Below are 19374 nucleotides of genomic sequence, written 5' to 3' on the forward strand. Positions count from 1 at the left end.
AGAGAAATGGCTGGAGGTGGTTTTCCTTATTCACATTTCTATAGCCCATCCGTACAGATATGGGTTTTGTTAGCTGTGTGTCCATGTACTTTAACATACTATTCTGTACCATGGATGTACCATATGAAAGAATAGGATAAAGCCATTACCAGTCCACACATTGCCCACATACCTCCCTGTAGAGTGACTTCACTACCTCACCCATGAATGGAAAAAAGTAACCATAATTCTGAGTCTATTCCAGTGCCTTGAATACACTGCCTGTTCCTCAGTCTCTCAGCGATGTAATGTCATTATCACCACTTGAATAGGTTCAGATCTAATGCAGCAAATATTCTATATATTTACAATTGTCTTTTTACTTATTTAAAACACTACAATTTACTAATTACCATTGTATTAATGGCAACACCAATGGACTGTTTCACAGAGGGTACATAGATACACAATGAAAGGAGTATTCTGTCTTGTCTGTCATGGAATGAATGCATAACATATGATATTCAGGCCTTGGCCTCCCTTTCTGTAATTCATAGTGTCTAATAAAGTATTTTCTGTTTCTTTTGATGAGTGTCACACTTGTTATTTCTGCTAGTGTCAAACATTTTCAAACTGTTTACTGTATACACTGAGTCTATATACTGTAGTACTTAAGCAATAAGGCCAGAGGAGGTGTTGTGTCGTGCTTAAGAACAGCCCTTAGCTGTGGTATATTGACCAGAGGTGCCTTATTGCTATTATAAACTGGTTACCAATGTGATTAGACCAGTAAATAGTCATTTTTATTCATACCCATGGTATACCATGGCATTCAGCCAATCAGCATTCAGGGCTCAAACCACCCGGTTTATAAAAAAACATGAACGCCTGCTCTTTCCATGACAGACTGACCAGGTGAATCCAGGTGAAAGATATGATCCCTTATTAATGCCACTTTTTTAAATCCACTTCAATCAGTGTAGATAAAGGGGAGGAGACAGGTTAAAGAAGGATTTTTAAGCCTCGAGATAACTGAGACATGGATTGTGTATCTGTGCTGTTCAGAGGGTGAATGGGCAAGACAAAAGATTTAAGGTCCTTTGAAGGGGTATGGTAGTCGGTGCCGGGCGCAACGGTTTTGGATTTTTCACGCTCAACAGTTTGCTGTGTGTTTCAAAAATGGTCCACCACCCAAAGGACATCCAACCAACTTGACAATTGTGGGAAGCGTTGGTGTCAACATGGGCCAACATCCCTGTGGAACGCATTCGACACCTTGTAGAGTCCATGCCGCAGCAAATTGAGGCTGTTCTGAGGTCAAAAGGGTGCAACTCAATATTAGAAAGATGTTCCTAATGTTTAGCATACATTTAGGAAAGTAATGTCACATAACTAGTATTTCTAAGGAGTAAAAAACATTTACAGGTGGCTGGGTTAAGGTCAGTTGTGGTATGTTCAGGACATGGTACTAAATGAATGAAACCGCTGGTATCAACATTTCAGTGGCTTGTGTGTTTTCCTCATCCACCTGCCAGTCTGATTGATCAAAAAGCTCCCAGGCCCAGCAGCTGTCTCAAGCATCAAGGTCAGTGATTGGAAGGTCTCTTGTTGGGTGTCTGTCTGGCTACCATTCTGTCCATGGAGGAAATGAGCTAAGGGGAAATGCAACTCCTTTAATGAAGGTTTGGTTTCCTACACAGAACAATGGAGAAATGTGTTTTCTGTCTGTATGAAGTGCTGTGACAAGCCCCCAGAGGTCAGCTATAGTTTCAACCTATAGATCTAGTACACATTTACAAGACATGGACAAACTGAGAAGAAAGGAACAATGTTGAGGGCATTTATTTTTCATCAACACATTAGTTATCCATTTCTTACAGAGTGAACATTGTTTTCTATATGTACAGCACCAATACACCCAATGGATAAAGTAGAGTTAACGAGAAGCAGATGTTTTCCCTAGAAAGGCCAGTACGGGATCATGTGCCAAAACAGAATATACAAATATTACAAAACATTGTGGTAAAGGGAGCAAGACATTTCAGAATGGCTACAATCCATAACAAAATCATCTGATTTCTCCACTTAGCATAGCTAACAAAATGTCAGGGAGGGGAAAAACAAAGGCATGCTCACCAAGGGCTGTACAGTGTTTTACACAAGGACAATTTGTGAACACCTGTTCCAAAAACTGTCTCTGGCAATTTGAAAAACAAGTGAGAAAGCTAAAAATGGATAAATCTACCATTCATTAAAAATCATTATATGGTTGGTTGTACATGCCACATTTCTCAATCAATTCAACTTCATAGTATAATGGTACTGGTCTTCATAGTTTCTCAACTGAAATGGCAAATACTCCTCAAAAGAAAGGTAGGGAATGCAGTACCATTGAAGATCCAAAAACACATAACAGGTGAAAATTAATACAAAGAACAGAAGGGTAAAATTAGGATGTGAGGAGAGTTTTTATTCAGGAAGTGTGTGATATAATGGAACTATCTACTATACCATAAAAGTGGCAGCAGTGATAATATGTGCAGAAGTTCAGGACATCTCAGATGTATCTTTCTGGAAGTTCTGTCCAATCACAGAGACCCTTTTTAAAAGCTATACCAACTCAAATATTCACCTTCTGAAGGCTCCATATTTGTGGAAAATAATACAATTACACAAATCAGAGTACTTATTAAACATAATATTCAATGGTTCTTTGTGGTTCTTATCATACAAAAGTGCTTCTGAAAAATAAGACTGCACTTAGATACTGATAAATACTGATTCAGACATTTTGTGTCCAATGTGTACAGTGCACATTTACCTCAGAGTGAAAAGCCCAACTCAATTGAATGTTCTTCCCAACTGCTTTCCAATCAATAAGATGACTGACAAAATCACTACAAATGACAGATGATACTAAGTATGGAATGTGAAGTGATACAAAACACTGATATCAATACAGCCCAACGTATCATTATGTGTAGAAGATGAGAACAATTTCCAAATGGAAGTCAAAAGTTGATCATTTTAGTTGCTTGGGGGTTCCAAATGAATAACAGTTGTACAAAAACAGAATTACAAATAACCTTTGTTCAAAGTTTGTACAGTCAAAGATAAACAGAAAAACTGTTCCCTACCTGAAAACAGTAAACAATGCATGGTCGTTTTCGTAAACTTTCCGGCTGTGGTTGCATCCTCGGTGGGCAGTAGTGGGAGTCTTTATTAGCTGGTGCCTATGTCGAGAGGCACTGGAGGGCACTGTGTTTTCAGTTAGCCTACTTGACGCGGTGGGGGTCAGGCGTCCCGAATAGTATTAGCAGGGGGACTCCTGTAGAGGTACTTCCAGATAGCGTAGTAGTGCACGGCTGCAGCCAGCGCCACAAACACGTGCCAGATGGCATGGGCAAACGGGATGACCCCGTCCGACTTGAAGAAGATCACGCCCAGGCAATAGATGAGTCCCCCACAGGCCAACTCGTACAGTCCATCCGTGTTGGTCTGTGGAACATTTGGGGGAAAATCTCATGTAAAGGACTAGAATATTATTCTCCAAGGTTCAGCATATAGTACAACCCCTAAAAACCTTTGGAGTCTGAGTGAACTACCACAAGAAGTCCACAGGGGGGCATAGGAAGCTGAACAACAGATATTCTGCTGATCATATAGTGCAGGGCTATTCAACTCTTACCCTACGAGGTCCGGAGCCTGGTGGTTTTCTGTCCTACCTAATAATTAATTGCACACAGCTGGTGTCCCAGGTCTAAATCAGCCCCTGATTAGAGGGGAATAATAAAAAAAAATGCAGTGGGTCTGGCTTCAATGTCCAGAGTTGAGTTTGAGGGATATAGTGGTACACAAGTGAAGGGTGGTGATGGAGGCTGTGATCACTACGCCTTGGTGATGGATGCTACTGATAAATGTATAGTAAGTCACTAATACACACATTAACAAATTCATTAACTTGATGTTTTTGCAAGAACACCAGATGACGGTAGGCATTACAAAGGTGCAAAACGATAGAGCACCTTAGAACAACTTCACCACTTTTCAACCTCATGTTCACTATCTCCAGCACAACTTCAGTGTCAACGGCCCATCTCTAAGTTTTATAGAAAAAATTAAGTGAACAGTTCTACCAGATGACATCATCAAATGTTGAACCATTTTAAAAACAGTGATTTTCAAACACTATGAGATTGACGGAGACGTGGGGAGCAAGAAAATACCCTCCCTTGGGCAAGAAACTCATTGCAGGTTTTGAAAATCAGTTTTTCCCTTTTATTCCTACCCTGTGATGACACAGAGAAGCATTTTTTAGGACCTTCTTTTTTTAACCACAGATCATAGAAATGCGCTGTTTTCACATATGTAGACACTGGTTTGGTGGAATTGACAGATTCCAGATTTTCTAGAGCCATTTTAATTAAGTTATGTAAAACCGGTCATGTTTAATGCATCTGCCAAATAGCTCGAAACAGAGTGTCAAAGCAAACAGTAAGCAGCAGATGCAAATGTAAGCAGCACTGCCACTACCGCTGTGAGTGTGGGCGGTGACTGAGTAAGGAGATTACAGCAGAAAGTCAATATGTAAAACTGAGTACGTTACCATTGATGTCACAACCAACGCAGGGAAAAAACCCATAGTCAAATAGAAGGCGAGCTCAACAACTTTATACCTAGAACAAAAAAACACAGAATATTCCATATTAAAAAAAGACCTACCTATCACCAGAAAAACTACAAAATTGAGAACAAAAAAGTGATGATGGTTAGCAGATATAACAATGGCCCTGTTCATCAGCTTCATTGTTATAGGATTCATTGAGACCGTAGTCTGTACATATCCAATTACTCCACTGAAGATTTAGTAAAAATACATATATTTAAATTGCAAAAAAGGCATCATTAAAATGCAGAAAGGTTATTATACTGACTTTTCGTGGTAGTTGAAGACGTATATCGTTCCTCCCGCAGCCATTAGCCATACAAACCAACGCATGTGAACTGCGAGTGGGCCAAGCTCACGAAGATTCAACCTGGCAGGAGAGAAAGATGATGTTCATTCCACACTTTAGCCTAGGGAAACATACCAACTACAGGATCCTCATCACATACATGAGATCATTATGAATGACTTGTGTAACCCCGGTTCTATGAGAATACCAGTGACATGTGTCACTTACGGGATATGCCTAAGGGTCGGGTCACAGGCTCAAATTATCCAATCACACAGCGTCTGTTGAAGACAGACTGGTCGATTGGCGAATGAGGTGAGCCCCTCTCCTCCATAAAGGGAGCCACTCGCCAGCCAACTGGTCATTTTCAATCATGTCTCTAGTCCTTGCGCTCTCGTGAAAAGTGGTGACACAGCTCACTCATATTCTTATAGAACCAGGGTTACACAAGTAACCAAAAGTTTTATTTTTTATACTTGTTTCGATGTGTCACTTATGGGACATGGTCAACTCCCATAACACAGACATGCTCTCTGAAGCCAGGGTAGCTCTAAACGCATTACCCCCTCAGAGGCTATGACACTGAGGGAGTATGCCCTACGAAGGTGCAGTGACATCCAGTCGGTGAAGACCACAAACATATGAGGGGTGGCCCAACATGCTATAGCACAAATCTCCCCTAAGGAGATCCTTAGACCAGTGTCCAAGAGGTATATCTCTAGTGGAATGAGCCCTTCTGGGCTGTAACCTTGCTATTATATTTTCCAATACAATAGCCTACACTATCTCAATATAGCCGTTAACGATGTAGGGGGCCTCCCTTTGCAGGGAGGTGCCCACAAAAAAACGCAGAGGTTGGCTGCCAGTGAGTACAGCCCACTTATTAGTTTTGTGGGCATAGGGCAGACGGTAAAGCGGGTTAGAAAGAGAAGTATAACATCTGTCGAGGCCTGTGTGACAGGCGAGACACCAGTCAACTGGACGTTTGGAGATCTTCCCTCTGTCCAAAAAGGTCCTGCAATGAAGCATACGGAGCATTTAAGGAATGGTCTGTGTAAGTTACACCACTTCTCCAAAAAACGCATTGTCTGTTTCTCCAAACAATGGGCATGTATGTGGGGCACTGGCACTCTGGATTGTGAAAGATCGAGTGGCCGGCTTGTCGCATTCAGATTTATCCTCCCACGGGCTATGCTCAGAGGGTCACGGCTACTGGGTGAGGGTACAAATCTTTCCGTATGTTAGGGTCCGTGGATCCCTGCATAACAGTGGCTACCAGGTCTGGTTATAGAGCAGGAGAGTGGTCTCCGCTAACCAGGGTGCACCTGGCCATTGCGGGGGTCAAAGATCAGGGATAAGCCTGTTACCTCGCTCTGCTTAGAGTGGGGGTGTCAGGCCTAGGAAAGAGAAAAAGCATAGGGCATTGCCCTTGAGAGGGTGTGCCGTCGCTTCCACCCCTAGTGGTGCCTAATCATAATTTAGGGACAGGGTCTCCAAAAGACCATTATAGGGTTGACGCTTCTAACAGTGTCTTCTCGAGTCAGTCTGGATAGATGGGGAGGCCGGGTTCTCAGGGACTGGTTTGAAGTGCCAGCATGCGAGTGTCATGCTCACCCCGGGGCATAATAACGACACGGGGGGGTAAGGCAAAGAGTGTCCCAGTTAACTAGGATACCTCATAATGGGTCGAAGGCATATGAGCATGAATGTTTCTTGCAAAACATGCTTGATCCTCTTGGACTGCAGGTGGCAATAGGTATGGCTATTTCGTGTCACCGAGCGGGGTTCTTTGCGCGAGAGAGACCGGCCAATGGAGTGACTAACTCCCCCATGTAGCCAAAAGAAAGAAGGAAACATGCTGGTTACCCAGATCCTAATCCTAAGCAATAGATCAGCTACAGGTGTGTGTGTGTGTGTGTGTGTGTGTGTGTGTGTGTGTGTGTGTGTGTGTGTGTGTGTGTGTGTGTGTGTGAGCGAGTCACCAGATCTCCACCCAATATGGGAGATTCTGGAGTGGTGCCTGAGACAGTGGTTTCCACCACCATCAAAGCCTCTCGTGGAAGAATTGTGTCGCATCCCTTCAATAGAGTTCCAGACACTTGCAGAAACTATGCCAAGGTACATCGAAGCTGTTCTGGCGTCTCGTGGAGGCCCAACGCCCTATTAAGACCCTTTATGTTGGTGTTTCCTTTATTTTGGCAGTTGCCTGTATGTGTCTGCTCTGTTTTGGCCCTACCCCTTTCGGCCCTACCCCGGAAGAGAGGGTTAGAATGAGCGAAGATCCCCTCAGCCGCTCATTCAGAAAGCAAAGGTGGAGCTGACCTAATCTCAGACTGCGCAAACCAAGCGCAGGTAAGAACGGGACAAGGAAAAAACGCCAGAGCGCATTGGACTTGGTGTACCAGATTGCTGTCTGGGGCTCCGGGGCCCAGCAAAGGTAACCTTTTTCCCCCCTCTTATTTTTGGAATATGGAATACTGTATTGACTGTCCTATAGCTCAACAAAAATAGTTTTCTATCAATAGAGCTAATTTGCCATAAAATTGCCCAAAAAAAGACTTTGGTCCTTAAAGTGAACCCCGGAAACCTGATTTCCTGTTTGTCACTATGAAAACAGAGAAAGCTGCAAGGTTTCTCCCCTGCCTTGCTCAGTTCGTGATGGCGCCTCCTGGTGGTAGTATCGAGGGGTTGCCCACATTAGCCGGTTTTTACTGTGTTGCTAAGGCAAGGAAAAATAAGGAAGCCATGGTATAATAGCAAAAGACAATCTGTCATCCAGCTCCGTATGTCAGAAGAGACCGGAGGGAGAACGGACATGCTAACTTTTTCATCCCTGGCTAAAACCTGAGAAGGTGCCAAGCGGAGAGTCCAAGGGGGATGGCACTCGTGGTAAGAGTGCACATCCTCCATCTTCCCATGTGAACAATGTCACGAAAGTGTGCTGTTGCAAAAGGGAATAGTGTATACATATTATTATTTTTTACAGATGTGTCTCACCACTGTCACGCGAGGGGGAGGGACAGCTTACGTTAAACCCGAGAGAGATGCCATAGGCTTTGGACACTATCCTCCTCTGCCACTTAGGGCTGTGACCTAGTTTGACTGGCACTTCTTGCCCCCCTTAGGGGGTCCACTTTTTCTTTGTCTGTCAAGCTGGATAAGCTTAGCCAAAGAGCCCACTTTCCCACCACCACCAGACTCATAGTATGACCACAGCCTTGGATGGCATTATGGGAGGCACAGAGGTTTAGATCTGTAGCCATACAGATCTCATCCCAAGAAACTGGATTCAGAGTACCTGAATCCAGTTGCTTCCCCCACATCCTCCTGTAACTCTGCCTGGTAGGCCAACAATAAAGAGGTCACATTAAGTTCTCAGATTTAAAGGTCCAAAGCTCTGTATCTCTTATGGAAAATGGAGGCAATAAAGTGATCCATCTTTCCAGGGAGGGCGGTGCCAGTAGTGCTAGCAGCACAGCGTGTGGGGTGGAGGTGGTCCGCCAGTGACGGCTCCACCTTGGGAGGGTTGCGAAACCCAGATCAGACATGTCCTTGCTAGGGAACCCCTATTCAGGATGCTGCTGGTAAGGGGCTTATTCCATGAGCTCCTAGCCTCTCTGAGGCAGGCTGTCACCGTGGGAAGCAGTTTCTTAGCGGGGGCCATGCGGGATAGGAGTATTTTTCCAGAGCTGGCCAATCGATACAGAGAAATCGGGGCTTGAGCTACTACTAAGCTATATGGAATTATTTTTAAGAAGGTCATACCAAGGCTATTGGCCCATACAAACGCATTGACTACATGGTACAACAGATAGCCCCAGATAAATGTATTTAACCCCTTATTTTTGGCACTAAACAGTCTCCATATACAGTGCATTCAGAAAGTATTCAGACCCTTTCACTTTTTTCACATTTTGTTACGTTACAGCCTTATTCTAAAATTGATTATAGTCCCCCCACCCACCCACCCACCAACGACACACAATACTCCATAATGACAAAGCAAAAACAGGTTTTCATAAATGTTAGCAAATACATAAAAAATACAAAAACTTAAATAACATTTACATAAGTATTCAGACCATGTACTCAGTACTTTGGCAGCGATTACAGCCTCAAGTCTTCTTGGGTATGACGATACAAGCTTGGCACACCTGTATTTGGGGAGTTTCTCCCATTCTTATCTGTAAAGTCTCTCAAGCTCTGTCAGGTTGGATGGGGAGCGTCGCTGCATAACTATTTTCAGGTCTCTCCAGAGATGTTCGATCGGGTTCAAGTCCGGGCTATGGCTGGGCCACTCAAGGACATTCAGAGCATTGTCCTGAAGCCACTCCTGCGTTGTCTTGGCTGTGTGCTTAGGGTCAATGTCCTGCTGTAAGGTGAACCTTTGCCCTTGTCTGAGGTCCTAACCTGCTCCAGAGCACTTTTCATCAAGGATCTCTCTGTACTTTGCTCCAATCATCTTTCCCTCGATCTTGACTAGTCTCCCAGTCCCTGCCGCTGAAAGACATCCCCACAACATGATGCTGCCACCACCATGCTTCATCGTAGAGATGGTGCCAGGTTTCCTCCAGACATGACACTTGGCATTCAGGCCAAAGAGTTCAATTTTGGTTTCATCAGACCAGAGAATCTTGTTTCTCATGGTCTGAGTCCTTTACGGGCATTTTGGCAAACTGTCATGTGCCTTTTACTGAGGAGTTGCTTCCATCTGGCCACTCAACCATAAAGGCCTAATTGGTGGTGCTGCAGAGATGGTTATCCTTCTGGAAGGTTGTCACATCTCCACATAGGAACTCTGGAGCTCTGTCAGAGTGACCATCGGGTTCTTTCTTGGTCACCTCCCTGACCAAGGCCCTTCTCCCCTGATTGCTCAGTTTAGCTGGGAGGCCAGCTCTAGGAAGAGTCTCTGTGGACTCCAATCAAGTTGTAGAAACATCTCAAGGATGATCAATGGAAACAGGATGCACCTGAGCTCAATTTCGAGTCTCATAGCAAAGGGTCTGAATACTTATGTAAATAAAGTATTGTTTTTTTTATACATTTGCAAGCATTTCGTAAAAAGTTTTTGCTTTGTCGTTTTTAAAAATGTAACTAGTCAGTTAAGAACCTGGACGACGCTGGGCCAATTTGGTAGTCCCATAGGGCAGCGCACATAGCTTAAATTGACAGATTTTTATGGGGATCTTTTTTATTATGCGAATTTGATTTCCGCGGGGGTGAAGACATAAACATTAGGAAGTTAATACAAACGTGCAAAAGTAGATTTGAACCAGACAAGAGAAGAGCGCTAGCAATAGTACAGTGTTGCTGGTAGTAAGGCTGGTGTGGTTAGCTTGCTTTGTAGCTAGCTAGCCAGCCAGGTTAGCTTAAGCATTGCGGCGGGAGCTGGACATATGTTAGTGGTTAATTATAGCTTTACGGTGTGTGCTAATCTAGTTAGCCGACGCGAGGGGTAACCAAGTCTCGGTAGCTAGCCGTGTGGCACTACCTGAAAACCGGAGGCTGAACGAGTAGAAAGTAACTTCTACTCGAAGCAAAAAATGTCCTTTTTGGTCAGTACTCAACACTAATCGATAAGAGCTGAGGTTCTAAGTTCGGCAGCGTTAACCTCACGGTTCGCCTGAAAACAGTTCACTAGAAAGACAGGAATCTAGTTGTGCTGAGGAGAGCTTTTAGTGAATGCGATCACTTCCGCAGAGGCAAGAATGACCAGTTGGCAGGCGAGTGGCTACCTTTATGAAGGAGAGGGCTCACCTCATTCGTCACTCTGTCTCCAACAGACGCAGTGTGATTGGATACTTCGAGCTTGCGATCCGCCCCTTAGATGCATCCCATAAGTGACATATGGAAATTAATATTAGAAATAGAACTTACCATGGTGTGTAGGAGGCAGCGATGAAGAAATAGATGACCACTCTATCACACATATGAAAGCAGTGCTCCACAGACCTAGAATCAAGACCAAGCATTCAGTATTTCTCTCTTTGTCCTTTGATTGTGTCTGCCCACTCATACCTAGTATGCAATTAAAATTATGTGCTGTATAATATAACTCAGGTAGTCAGACCGGTTACTGTAATCAAACCTGGTAAGCTCTCGGCTTAGACATTCATTTTTAACACATGGCTAACCTTTGTTTAACCAGCTAAACAGCTGCTCTTAGCGAAAATGAGTTTGGAGTTACCTTTCTAACTAATATGCTATGAGTTTACACTTCCTATTTCAATTATAATGTGGGGAGGTCAAAATAATCATAATAAACAAATCTATAATAATAATAATAAACAAATCTATTAATTTTAAAATGTTGATTACTTCTCCTTTCCATTCACCTGATGATAAGACATGTAAAAAAAAAATTGCTAACTTATGGTCCCTTGGCAAGAAAAGGTTGAAGACTCCTGGTCTAGTGTGATAGAACATTCCTCTGCCTCCTCACCTCATGTGGCTCTTCTTCCAGGTGATGATGTGGAACACAGTGGAGACCAGGAAGAGGGCACACAGGCCCATGCCGTACACCCAGGCTGTGATCTTCTCCCAGCGGTCGTCTGAGAGCCGGTGCAGCAGGGCCATGCCCACAACGGCTGGTACGATGAGTAGCTGCAGGGTACAGACAAAGGGAGACAGATTAACATTACCAACTGTTGAAAACTATCCTTGTAACATACACTCAGTGTAGTCTACAATGATAGTGTTTTTGGTCAAATGTGTTTTCTCCATAACCTATCAACACCAGGTAGAATTCTGTCAATAGAATTAAGCATTGGAAAAAGAGAAAATGAGGTCTGACATTTGAAAACCCGTCTTTGTACAGTCGTGGCCAAAAGTTGAGAGTAACACAAATATTAATTTTCACAAAGTCTGCTGTCTCAGTTTGTATGATGGCAATTTGCATATACTCCAGAATGTTATGAAGAGTGATCAGATGAATTGCAATTAATTGCAAAGTCCCTCTTTGCCATGCAAATGAACTGAATCCCCCAAAAATATTTTCACTGCATTTCAGCCCTGCCACAAAAGGATCAGCTGACATCATGTCAGTGATTCTCTCGTTAACACAGGTGTGAGTGTTGACGAGGACAAGGCTAGAGATCACTCTGTCATGCTGGTTGAGTTCGAATAACAGACTGGAAGCTTCAAAAGGAGGGTGGTGCTTGGAATCATTGTTCTTCCTCTGTCAATCATGGTTACCTGCAAGGAAACACGTGCCGTCATCATTGCTTTGCACAAAAAGTGCTTCACAGGCAAGGATATTGGTGCCAGTAAGATTGCACCTAAATCAACCATTTATCGGATCTTCAAGAACTTCAAAGAGAGCGGTTCAATTGTTGTGAAGAAGGCTTCAGGGCGCCCAAGAAAGTCCAGCAAGCGCCAGGACCGTCTCCTAAAGTTGATTCAGCTGCGGGATCGGGGCACCACCAGTACAGAGCTTGCTCGGGAATGGCAGCAGGCAGGTGTGAGTGCATCTGCACGCACAGTGAGGCGAAGACTTTTGGAGGATGGCCTGGTGTCAAGAAGGGCAGCAAAGAAGACACTTCTCTCCAGGAAAAACATCAGGGACAGACTGATATTCTGCAAAAGGTACAGGGATTGGACTGCTGAGGACTGGGGTAAAGTCATTTTCTCTGATGAATCCCCTTTCTGATTGTTTGGGGCATCTGGAAAAAAGCTTGTCCGGAGAAGACACGGTAAGCGCTACCATCAGTCCTGTGTCATGCCAACAGTAAAGCATCCTGAGACCATTCATGTGTGGGGTTGCTTCTCAGCCAAGGGAGTGGGCTCACTCCAATTTTGCCTAAGAACACAGCCATGAATAAAGAATGGTACCAACACATCCTCCGAGAGCAACTTCTCCCAACCATCCAGGAAGAGTTTGGTCCATGGTCCATGGCCAGGAAACTCCCCAGACCTTAATCCCATTGAGAACTTGTGGTCAATCCCCAAGAGGCGGGTGGACAAACAAAAACCCACAAATTCTGACAAACTCCAAGCATTGATTATGCAAGAATGGGCTGCCATCAGTCAGGATGTGGCCCAGAAGTTAATTGACAGCATGCCAGGGCAGAATGCAGAGGTCTTGAAAAAGAAGGGTCAACACTGCAAATATTGACTCTTTGCCACAACTTCATATAATTGTCAATAAAAGCCTGACACTTATGAAATGCTTGTAATTATACTTCAGTATACCATAGTAACATCTGACAAAAATATCTAAAGACACTGAAGCAGCAAACTTTGCGGAAATTAATGTGTCATTCTCAAAACTTTTGGCCACGACTGTACAGTAGGCCTACACTTAGGGAAGGTGAACTCACCGCGTGAGTATAGCAGTTTGCAGCATGCTCATAACAGGTGGGCTGGTAGCGGCAGTTAGCAGAGGCCCGCCTGTTCATGAACCTGAAACATACAGCAACATGCAGCAAGTGTTAGTGGGGCAGGTAGCGGGGAGGACTAGGGGCTGTTACAATACTGGTGTTAGAGGTTATCCTGATTCAGGGCTGTTTCCACACTGTTTCTGGGTTGTTCATGCAACAGTATGCCATGCCAATTGAAGGAAGCAGGAAAATAACACAAGAAGACAAGAAACTGACATACAGTACATCTCAAAGAAAAATAGCATAGAACTAACACAAGAAGGCCTACTGGTACATTCACATTTTAGTGATTGACCAAAGAAAAAAAGAAGACCTGAAACTAAACAAGTTATTTCCATGTAAAAGGACCCATCAGCACCAACCTGAAGTTTATAAGAGCATATAACATTTTGTTCCAAATGAAAGCTAAGAGTCTGTATAAAAAAAAAAAATTAAGACATAGATACATTTTTCAACATTTTAAATCCTAAAAATGTGGAATATGCAAAGGCTTTGATTTCTGGTCACCGAGATGAAAGTAGAGTTCAGTACAGTAGAGCACATGACTAGAGTACCATATAATGTAATATACTATTCTGGACTGAACTATACTGTGCTGTATTGAACTATATACTCTACTGTACTATACTTTTATTTACTGTACTGTGATGTCCAAACCTGTGAAACATCGACATCTATGATTGGTAGAGAGTTGGTCCGATCTGGACCAACCACATTTGGTCAAGTATGGAGGCAGAGCTCATTAGGGTTAAATACATTTTAAAAATAACATTTTGAATAATAGCCAGTGTGTAGAATAATACTCAAACATGCAAAGGAGAATATTACATTTTTCTACCTTTGTATAGGACACATCACAATGAAGAGAATGATATTCATAATTATACATTTCTGTATAGTACAGACCCATGATGTCAATCTGTTACAGTCATTCTGTTACCAGGTATTGATCCACTCCACTTAGTGTAGTTCAATAACCAAAACAGATTTGTTCATACTCAAGGTGTCATATCATAGCTGAAACCGAATTCTTAATGCAATCATCTTTGAATCTTAATTCAAAATACTTATTTAATAGAGTTTTTGAAAAACGTGGTCACATAAAAAAGTGAGGGAGATTTTACTGTTATACTGTTTCCAAACTTTGCATCTGCACTGTTCCTCAAATAAGTATTTTTGTAAAATGTTCAGTGGCAATTGTTAAAACTATACTTTTGCTTATAGGTGTATGCTTTTTTAAACTTTGCGATCAATCGTTTTTATTTGCCACACATTTTAAAGTGAGTCTCAGCGTCACTCTGATAACATGGAATTACCCTTCATCAAGGACATATACCCATTATTTACAAAGCCATGATTGGACAATTATGGCGACTTGTTTTACCGGATTCCATCTACCTGCGCTATATCGCATTTCCTGGTGGGAAACATTGTAGCTAGTAGGCTATAGTACTGCATGCCACAATAACCATGTTTCTGCTTCATTCATGGCTACAAACAAACAATCCATCTAAGAATAAGGCTCAGTAAATGCCAATAGCTAGGTTCACTTACGTTAACAAGACCGCTTGCCTGAACAAATGAACGCCAGCTATCTATCTATAGCTAAATTCATCATAATGCAAACATTGGATGACAGCCACATTTTTAGCTAACCTACCTGTGAAGGCTGTTCACTCTCTTCATGTCAATGCCTTCACGCAAAACGAAGGGAGGAAATCACGAAGCAAGATTTAGCTAGCGAGCTACAGTCAAAAATAGGAAATCAGCAAGCTAGCCAAATGGGAAATTAGAACGCTAGCCAAAACAAGAGAAAGCGAAGGCCCAGCTAACGTCATCAACTAATCAGTCATCTGTACACATAATAAGATACCCCCAGTCCAAATCAATACATCAAGACACTATTTTAGTATTTTCCTTAATACCATTGTGCTGCAAATATAAACTAGCTTCAATCGATTACATTAATACAATCATTTAGCAAAGACATATCCTCCTAACACTTGTATCCCCTTGTAGACACCGGCGTTGTTCCCTTTTTCACGATTAAAATGTATTTAGTTCATGCAAAGAGATTTTGAATGACGGATGCTTGAACCAATAATAGCACTAAAAGTGTGGGACATCATCCTATCAGACCAATCAAAGATCTGATGACAGTATGGGTGGCTGGAGGAGGTCTCAAAATCTGTCACACCATGATAGACAGATGTAACAGTAGTAGTTACTTTTGTTTTTCAACCAGCAACCCTGAATATGGGTTTCCACTAGTTACTACAACCCTAAAGTTAAAACGCTTTATCGAAGAAATTAATGAGAACCAAAAGTAGCTTTTTGGTCTTAAATTAAGGTTCGGGTTTAGGCATAAGGTTAGCAGTGTGGTTAAGGTTAAGGTTAATGTTAATGTTAGAGTTAGTTTTTAAATCAGATTTTAATTTCAAGAAGAGAAGTTGTATAGATTGCCGGGGTTTATGACCTTGTGGGTGTGGCAACTAGTGACGAAAATCTGAATATCCTTCAAAAATGATTTTTGTATTCTGTTCAGAGTCCAATATCATGTCCTGTGTCATGAATTAATCATTTATTTTTCCAAATTCAGCCTTTTAGTATTGACTTTTTATCTCAGTGTCAATAAACTTGAGCAAATAAACTGATATTACATCATAGGCCTGTTTCAACAGATGCATACTTGCATGCAAAGTGATTAATTCCCAATGTTATCAGATGCAAATATTTCCCTATGGGTAATTGTGTTGTATGTGGACAGGACACAAAACAATGTACTGCTAGCCTATGTTGAATTGCACATCAGCAAGGTATCTGATGAGCACTCTCTAACCATAAAGTTACATAACAGTGACAGCATTGTAACTCATCAATGTATCTGATGAGCACTCTCTAACCCACAGAGTTACATAACAGTGACAGTAATGTAACTGGATCATTCAGGAACAACATTAGATAACACAACACATAGCTGTTTACATAAGACTTTAAGTGCGATATGCAGGCTTAATGAGTTTCAAACAGACAACTGCCTGCAGTTTTTTTTCTCTTTGGGCCATTACAACCAGAGTGAAACATAAGCCCATTCTGACTCAACTTCAACGCAGTGGCATTGCACAATACGTTTCAGAACCATTAATAACCAGCACATTTATGCATGAGAAGATAACATTCCCAAATGTATCCATTTTAAATATTTGCATTGGTAAACTCAGAATAAGATGTATAGCCAACCCCTTAGAGAAAGATTTCACATGTTATATTTGGACAGACGGGTAAGCCTCTAAGTAGGAATTCATCTCTCTGGTTTTATATGTTGTGATGCCAAAGGATTACAAAAGTAGCCCCAGGCTAATGTGTATTGTAGTTCATGAAAGTCAAATCCACTTTTTGCACAAGATCCTATCCCTAGGGTACACCATGCACCGGACAGTTCACATGTGGTTTATCCAGCCCAGGAGGAGCTCATGGTTTACGAGCTGTGGAAGTACAGCTGAGGTGGTGGCAGGCAGGCAGGGTTTTTAAGAATGACATTAGCAGAGACAACGGGAGTATGCGAGCAGCCATATGTTAGGGTTTAGTGTTTCCTTGTTCTTGCTGCAAGGCTGCAGTTCCCCCATGGTGCCATGCTAACACCCCTAATGCGATATAGGACTGAGACATGGAGGTTGGCATTCTGTCATACAAACACAGGGTTTAGCAGCTCAGCATAGTGTCCCTGTGTTTCTAAATATGCTATAAAACATTGTTTAGCTCGTTCTATTTCTGACACTGTTACATGCTAGAGGCACATGCAGAGTTCATCCGTTACCCCACTCTGCTCACAGTCAACAACCTGAAGACCAATTTCACTTACTCCACTAGCCACAACGGCAGTGCAAGTGGAAGAGCTCATGTTACAGAGGAAGTGTGGTTAAAGGTCCCTCAGGTCAGGTATTACGTTAAGCATCTGAGAAGAATCACCCTCTGTGTCACTATGGCTACATATAATGTAAAGGCTGTGTGTGACCTATTTTCATTGATTGCTTTTAAACACTCAAAGCTTGCCCAACAAAGCTCTCTGCCAGGATGTAAAAGCTCCCTACACCATGTATATCAACAGTACTAAACAATGTCCATACTGCCCAACAGCAATGTACTGTACTGTACATGCACACAGCAGGCCATGCTGTTAATATGACATCTTTAGTGGCGACTGTAAGACAGACACTGGTGGGACTACCCACAGGATAACAGAGGCTTTGTGAAGACACGTGATGCCAGGGTTAAACAGCTCTGTAATTGGTTTACTGTTTCATGCTGGAATGCAGTACCTCTAAAAAGGGAAGACATGGGAATCCCAATACTGTGGATTACAATAGGCCGGAAACACCTCTAGGAAAAGCCACGGAATATTCCCATCCTCACACTTAGAATAACAACAACACTAATTCTGTCTGACAAAGATGACAAGAAATGTAAAGGTGTGATATTCAGATGCTTCGAGGTTTCAGTAAAGAGATGGAAATAAAATGGCTGCTTTTTGCAATTCATGGCATGGTGGATATATTAGTGTATGTTATAGCCATGCTGTAAATGCCCATTTCAATCAATAAATCAAACTGCTGTAAAGTAAGATAGAGCCTGTGTTGTGTCCCAGCCTCAACAGAGATCAGAATTGATCTAGTAGCTAACAAGCTGAGTGTGGCGTGTTCTTAACCTGTAAAGCACATTTCCCCCTGTAGCAAAGGATTACTGGTGTAGTGTCTGCATAGAGGTGTGACAGCCAGCCTGGTGCAACATTGCTCTTCACTTTTGACAAAAATACTGCAAGCATTTTCAGATATTTGGAACACTTGGATTTATGTTCACATTAGACCTCAGGAGCCCCATTGTCCTGCAACATGTTGCTTTTTCTAAACGTTACAATTATTTGTTCCCATACAGTATATTCTTACATGGGATTCTGTGGTATTCTATCTTAGTGGTAATTATTTCTACATCTTAATACTCAGCTGAACATGATCCTTTCAGATTGCTAGTTTCTCATCAGTTGGAATCTCTTGATTCCAGCTTTTGAGAAATACATTTTCCCAAGTAAATTACTTCAAGAATATAAGTGTCTCTCTCTGTCAACAACTGATAAAGAGATGGTGTGATTCCCTAGGTGTTGATGCTGTTGTACTGTAATCTTATATTGGTACTATAGGTGTTGATGCTCTTGTACTGTAATCTTCTATTGGTACTGTAGGTGTTGATGTTGTTGTACTGTAATCTTCTATTGGTACTGTAGGTGTTGATGTTGTTGTACTGTAATCTTCTATTGGTACTATAGGTGTTGATGCTCTCGTACTGTAATCTTCTATTGGTACTGTAGGTGTTGATGTTGTTGTACTGTAATCTTCTATTGGTACTGTACGTGTTGATGTTGTTATACTGTAATATTCTATTGGTACTGTAGGTGTTGATGTTGTTGTACTGTAATCTTCTATTGGTGTTGCTTTGCCAGGTGTGTCAGCTCAGGGCAAGGTGCATACATGTAGCGTTTCTAAGTATAAGGACGAAAACAGCTTAATTTGTTTATGCTCCAGGTAAGATGGCATGGGCAAAGCTATTTCGGTGTGTACAGGTGCTAGTTTTGGCAGTGACTACTACGGGTTTCCGTCACACCTTCGAGTGAATGTATGATTACTGCCGTTTAATTATATTACATGCAAGGGCTTAATTCAGTTTATAGCCTGAGCTTGCACTCTCTTTTAGAGATCCTAATTCAAGCAGATTGACTGAATAATTGGATAAGTGTTAGCCACAACCTCTGTCTCTCAATATACTGTAGTCGTTCAATGGAGTCTGTGATGGCCTAGTGAATTTCGGGAAGGGAATGTATGGCCACGACAGTCCATACCTGCGAGTCCTCATGAGGCCTGCATTGTGGATGCATTCTCCCCTTTCAGCATTAGGACAACAGAACAAAAGACAGACCCTATCTAGCGTCTCATATACCTATAACACAGATGCCAAATGGAAACATTGCCAGTCAGAATAAAAGAGGAAACACATTGGAATCAGACAATATC

At 42.3% G+C, this 19374-nt stretch overlaps 1 protein-coding gene across 1 annotated transcript; it reads right to left on the reverse strand.

Annotated features, from left to right (window-relative positions):
- Positions 1 to 1805: 1805 nt before the first annotated feature.
- On the reverse strand, positions 1806 to 15382 carry LOC129833495 (monocyte to macrophage differentiation factor-like). The gene is made up of 7 exons (XM_055898144.1): positions 14973 to 15382; positions 13253 to 13334; positions 11377 to 11537; positions 10812 to 10886; positions 4914 to 5015; positions 4586 to 4655; positions 1806 to 3477 (listed from the first exon to the last, which is right to left on the reverse strand). Exons 1-7 carry the CDS (start codon positions 14996 to 14998, stop codon positions 3274 to 3276), a joined length of 720 nt encoding a protein of 239 aa, XP_055754119.1. The 5' UTR covers positions 14999 to 15382; the 3' UTR covers positions 1806 to 3273.
- Between the last annotated feature and the right edge of the window lie 3992 nt (positions 15383 to 19374).

This window comes from Salvelinus fontinalis, chromosome 34, assembly GCF_029448725.1.
Source record: "Salvelinus fontinalis isolate EN_2023a chromosome 34, ASM2944872v1, whole genome shotgun sequence".
Classification (NCBI taxonomy): Eukaryota; Metazoa; Chordata; class Actinopteri; order Salmoniformes; family Salmonidae; genus Salvelinus; species Salvelinus fontinalis.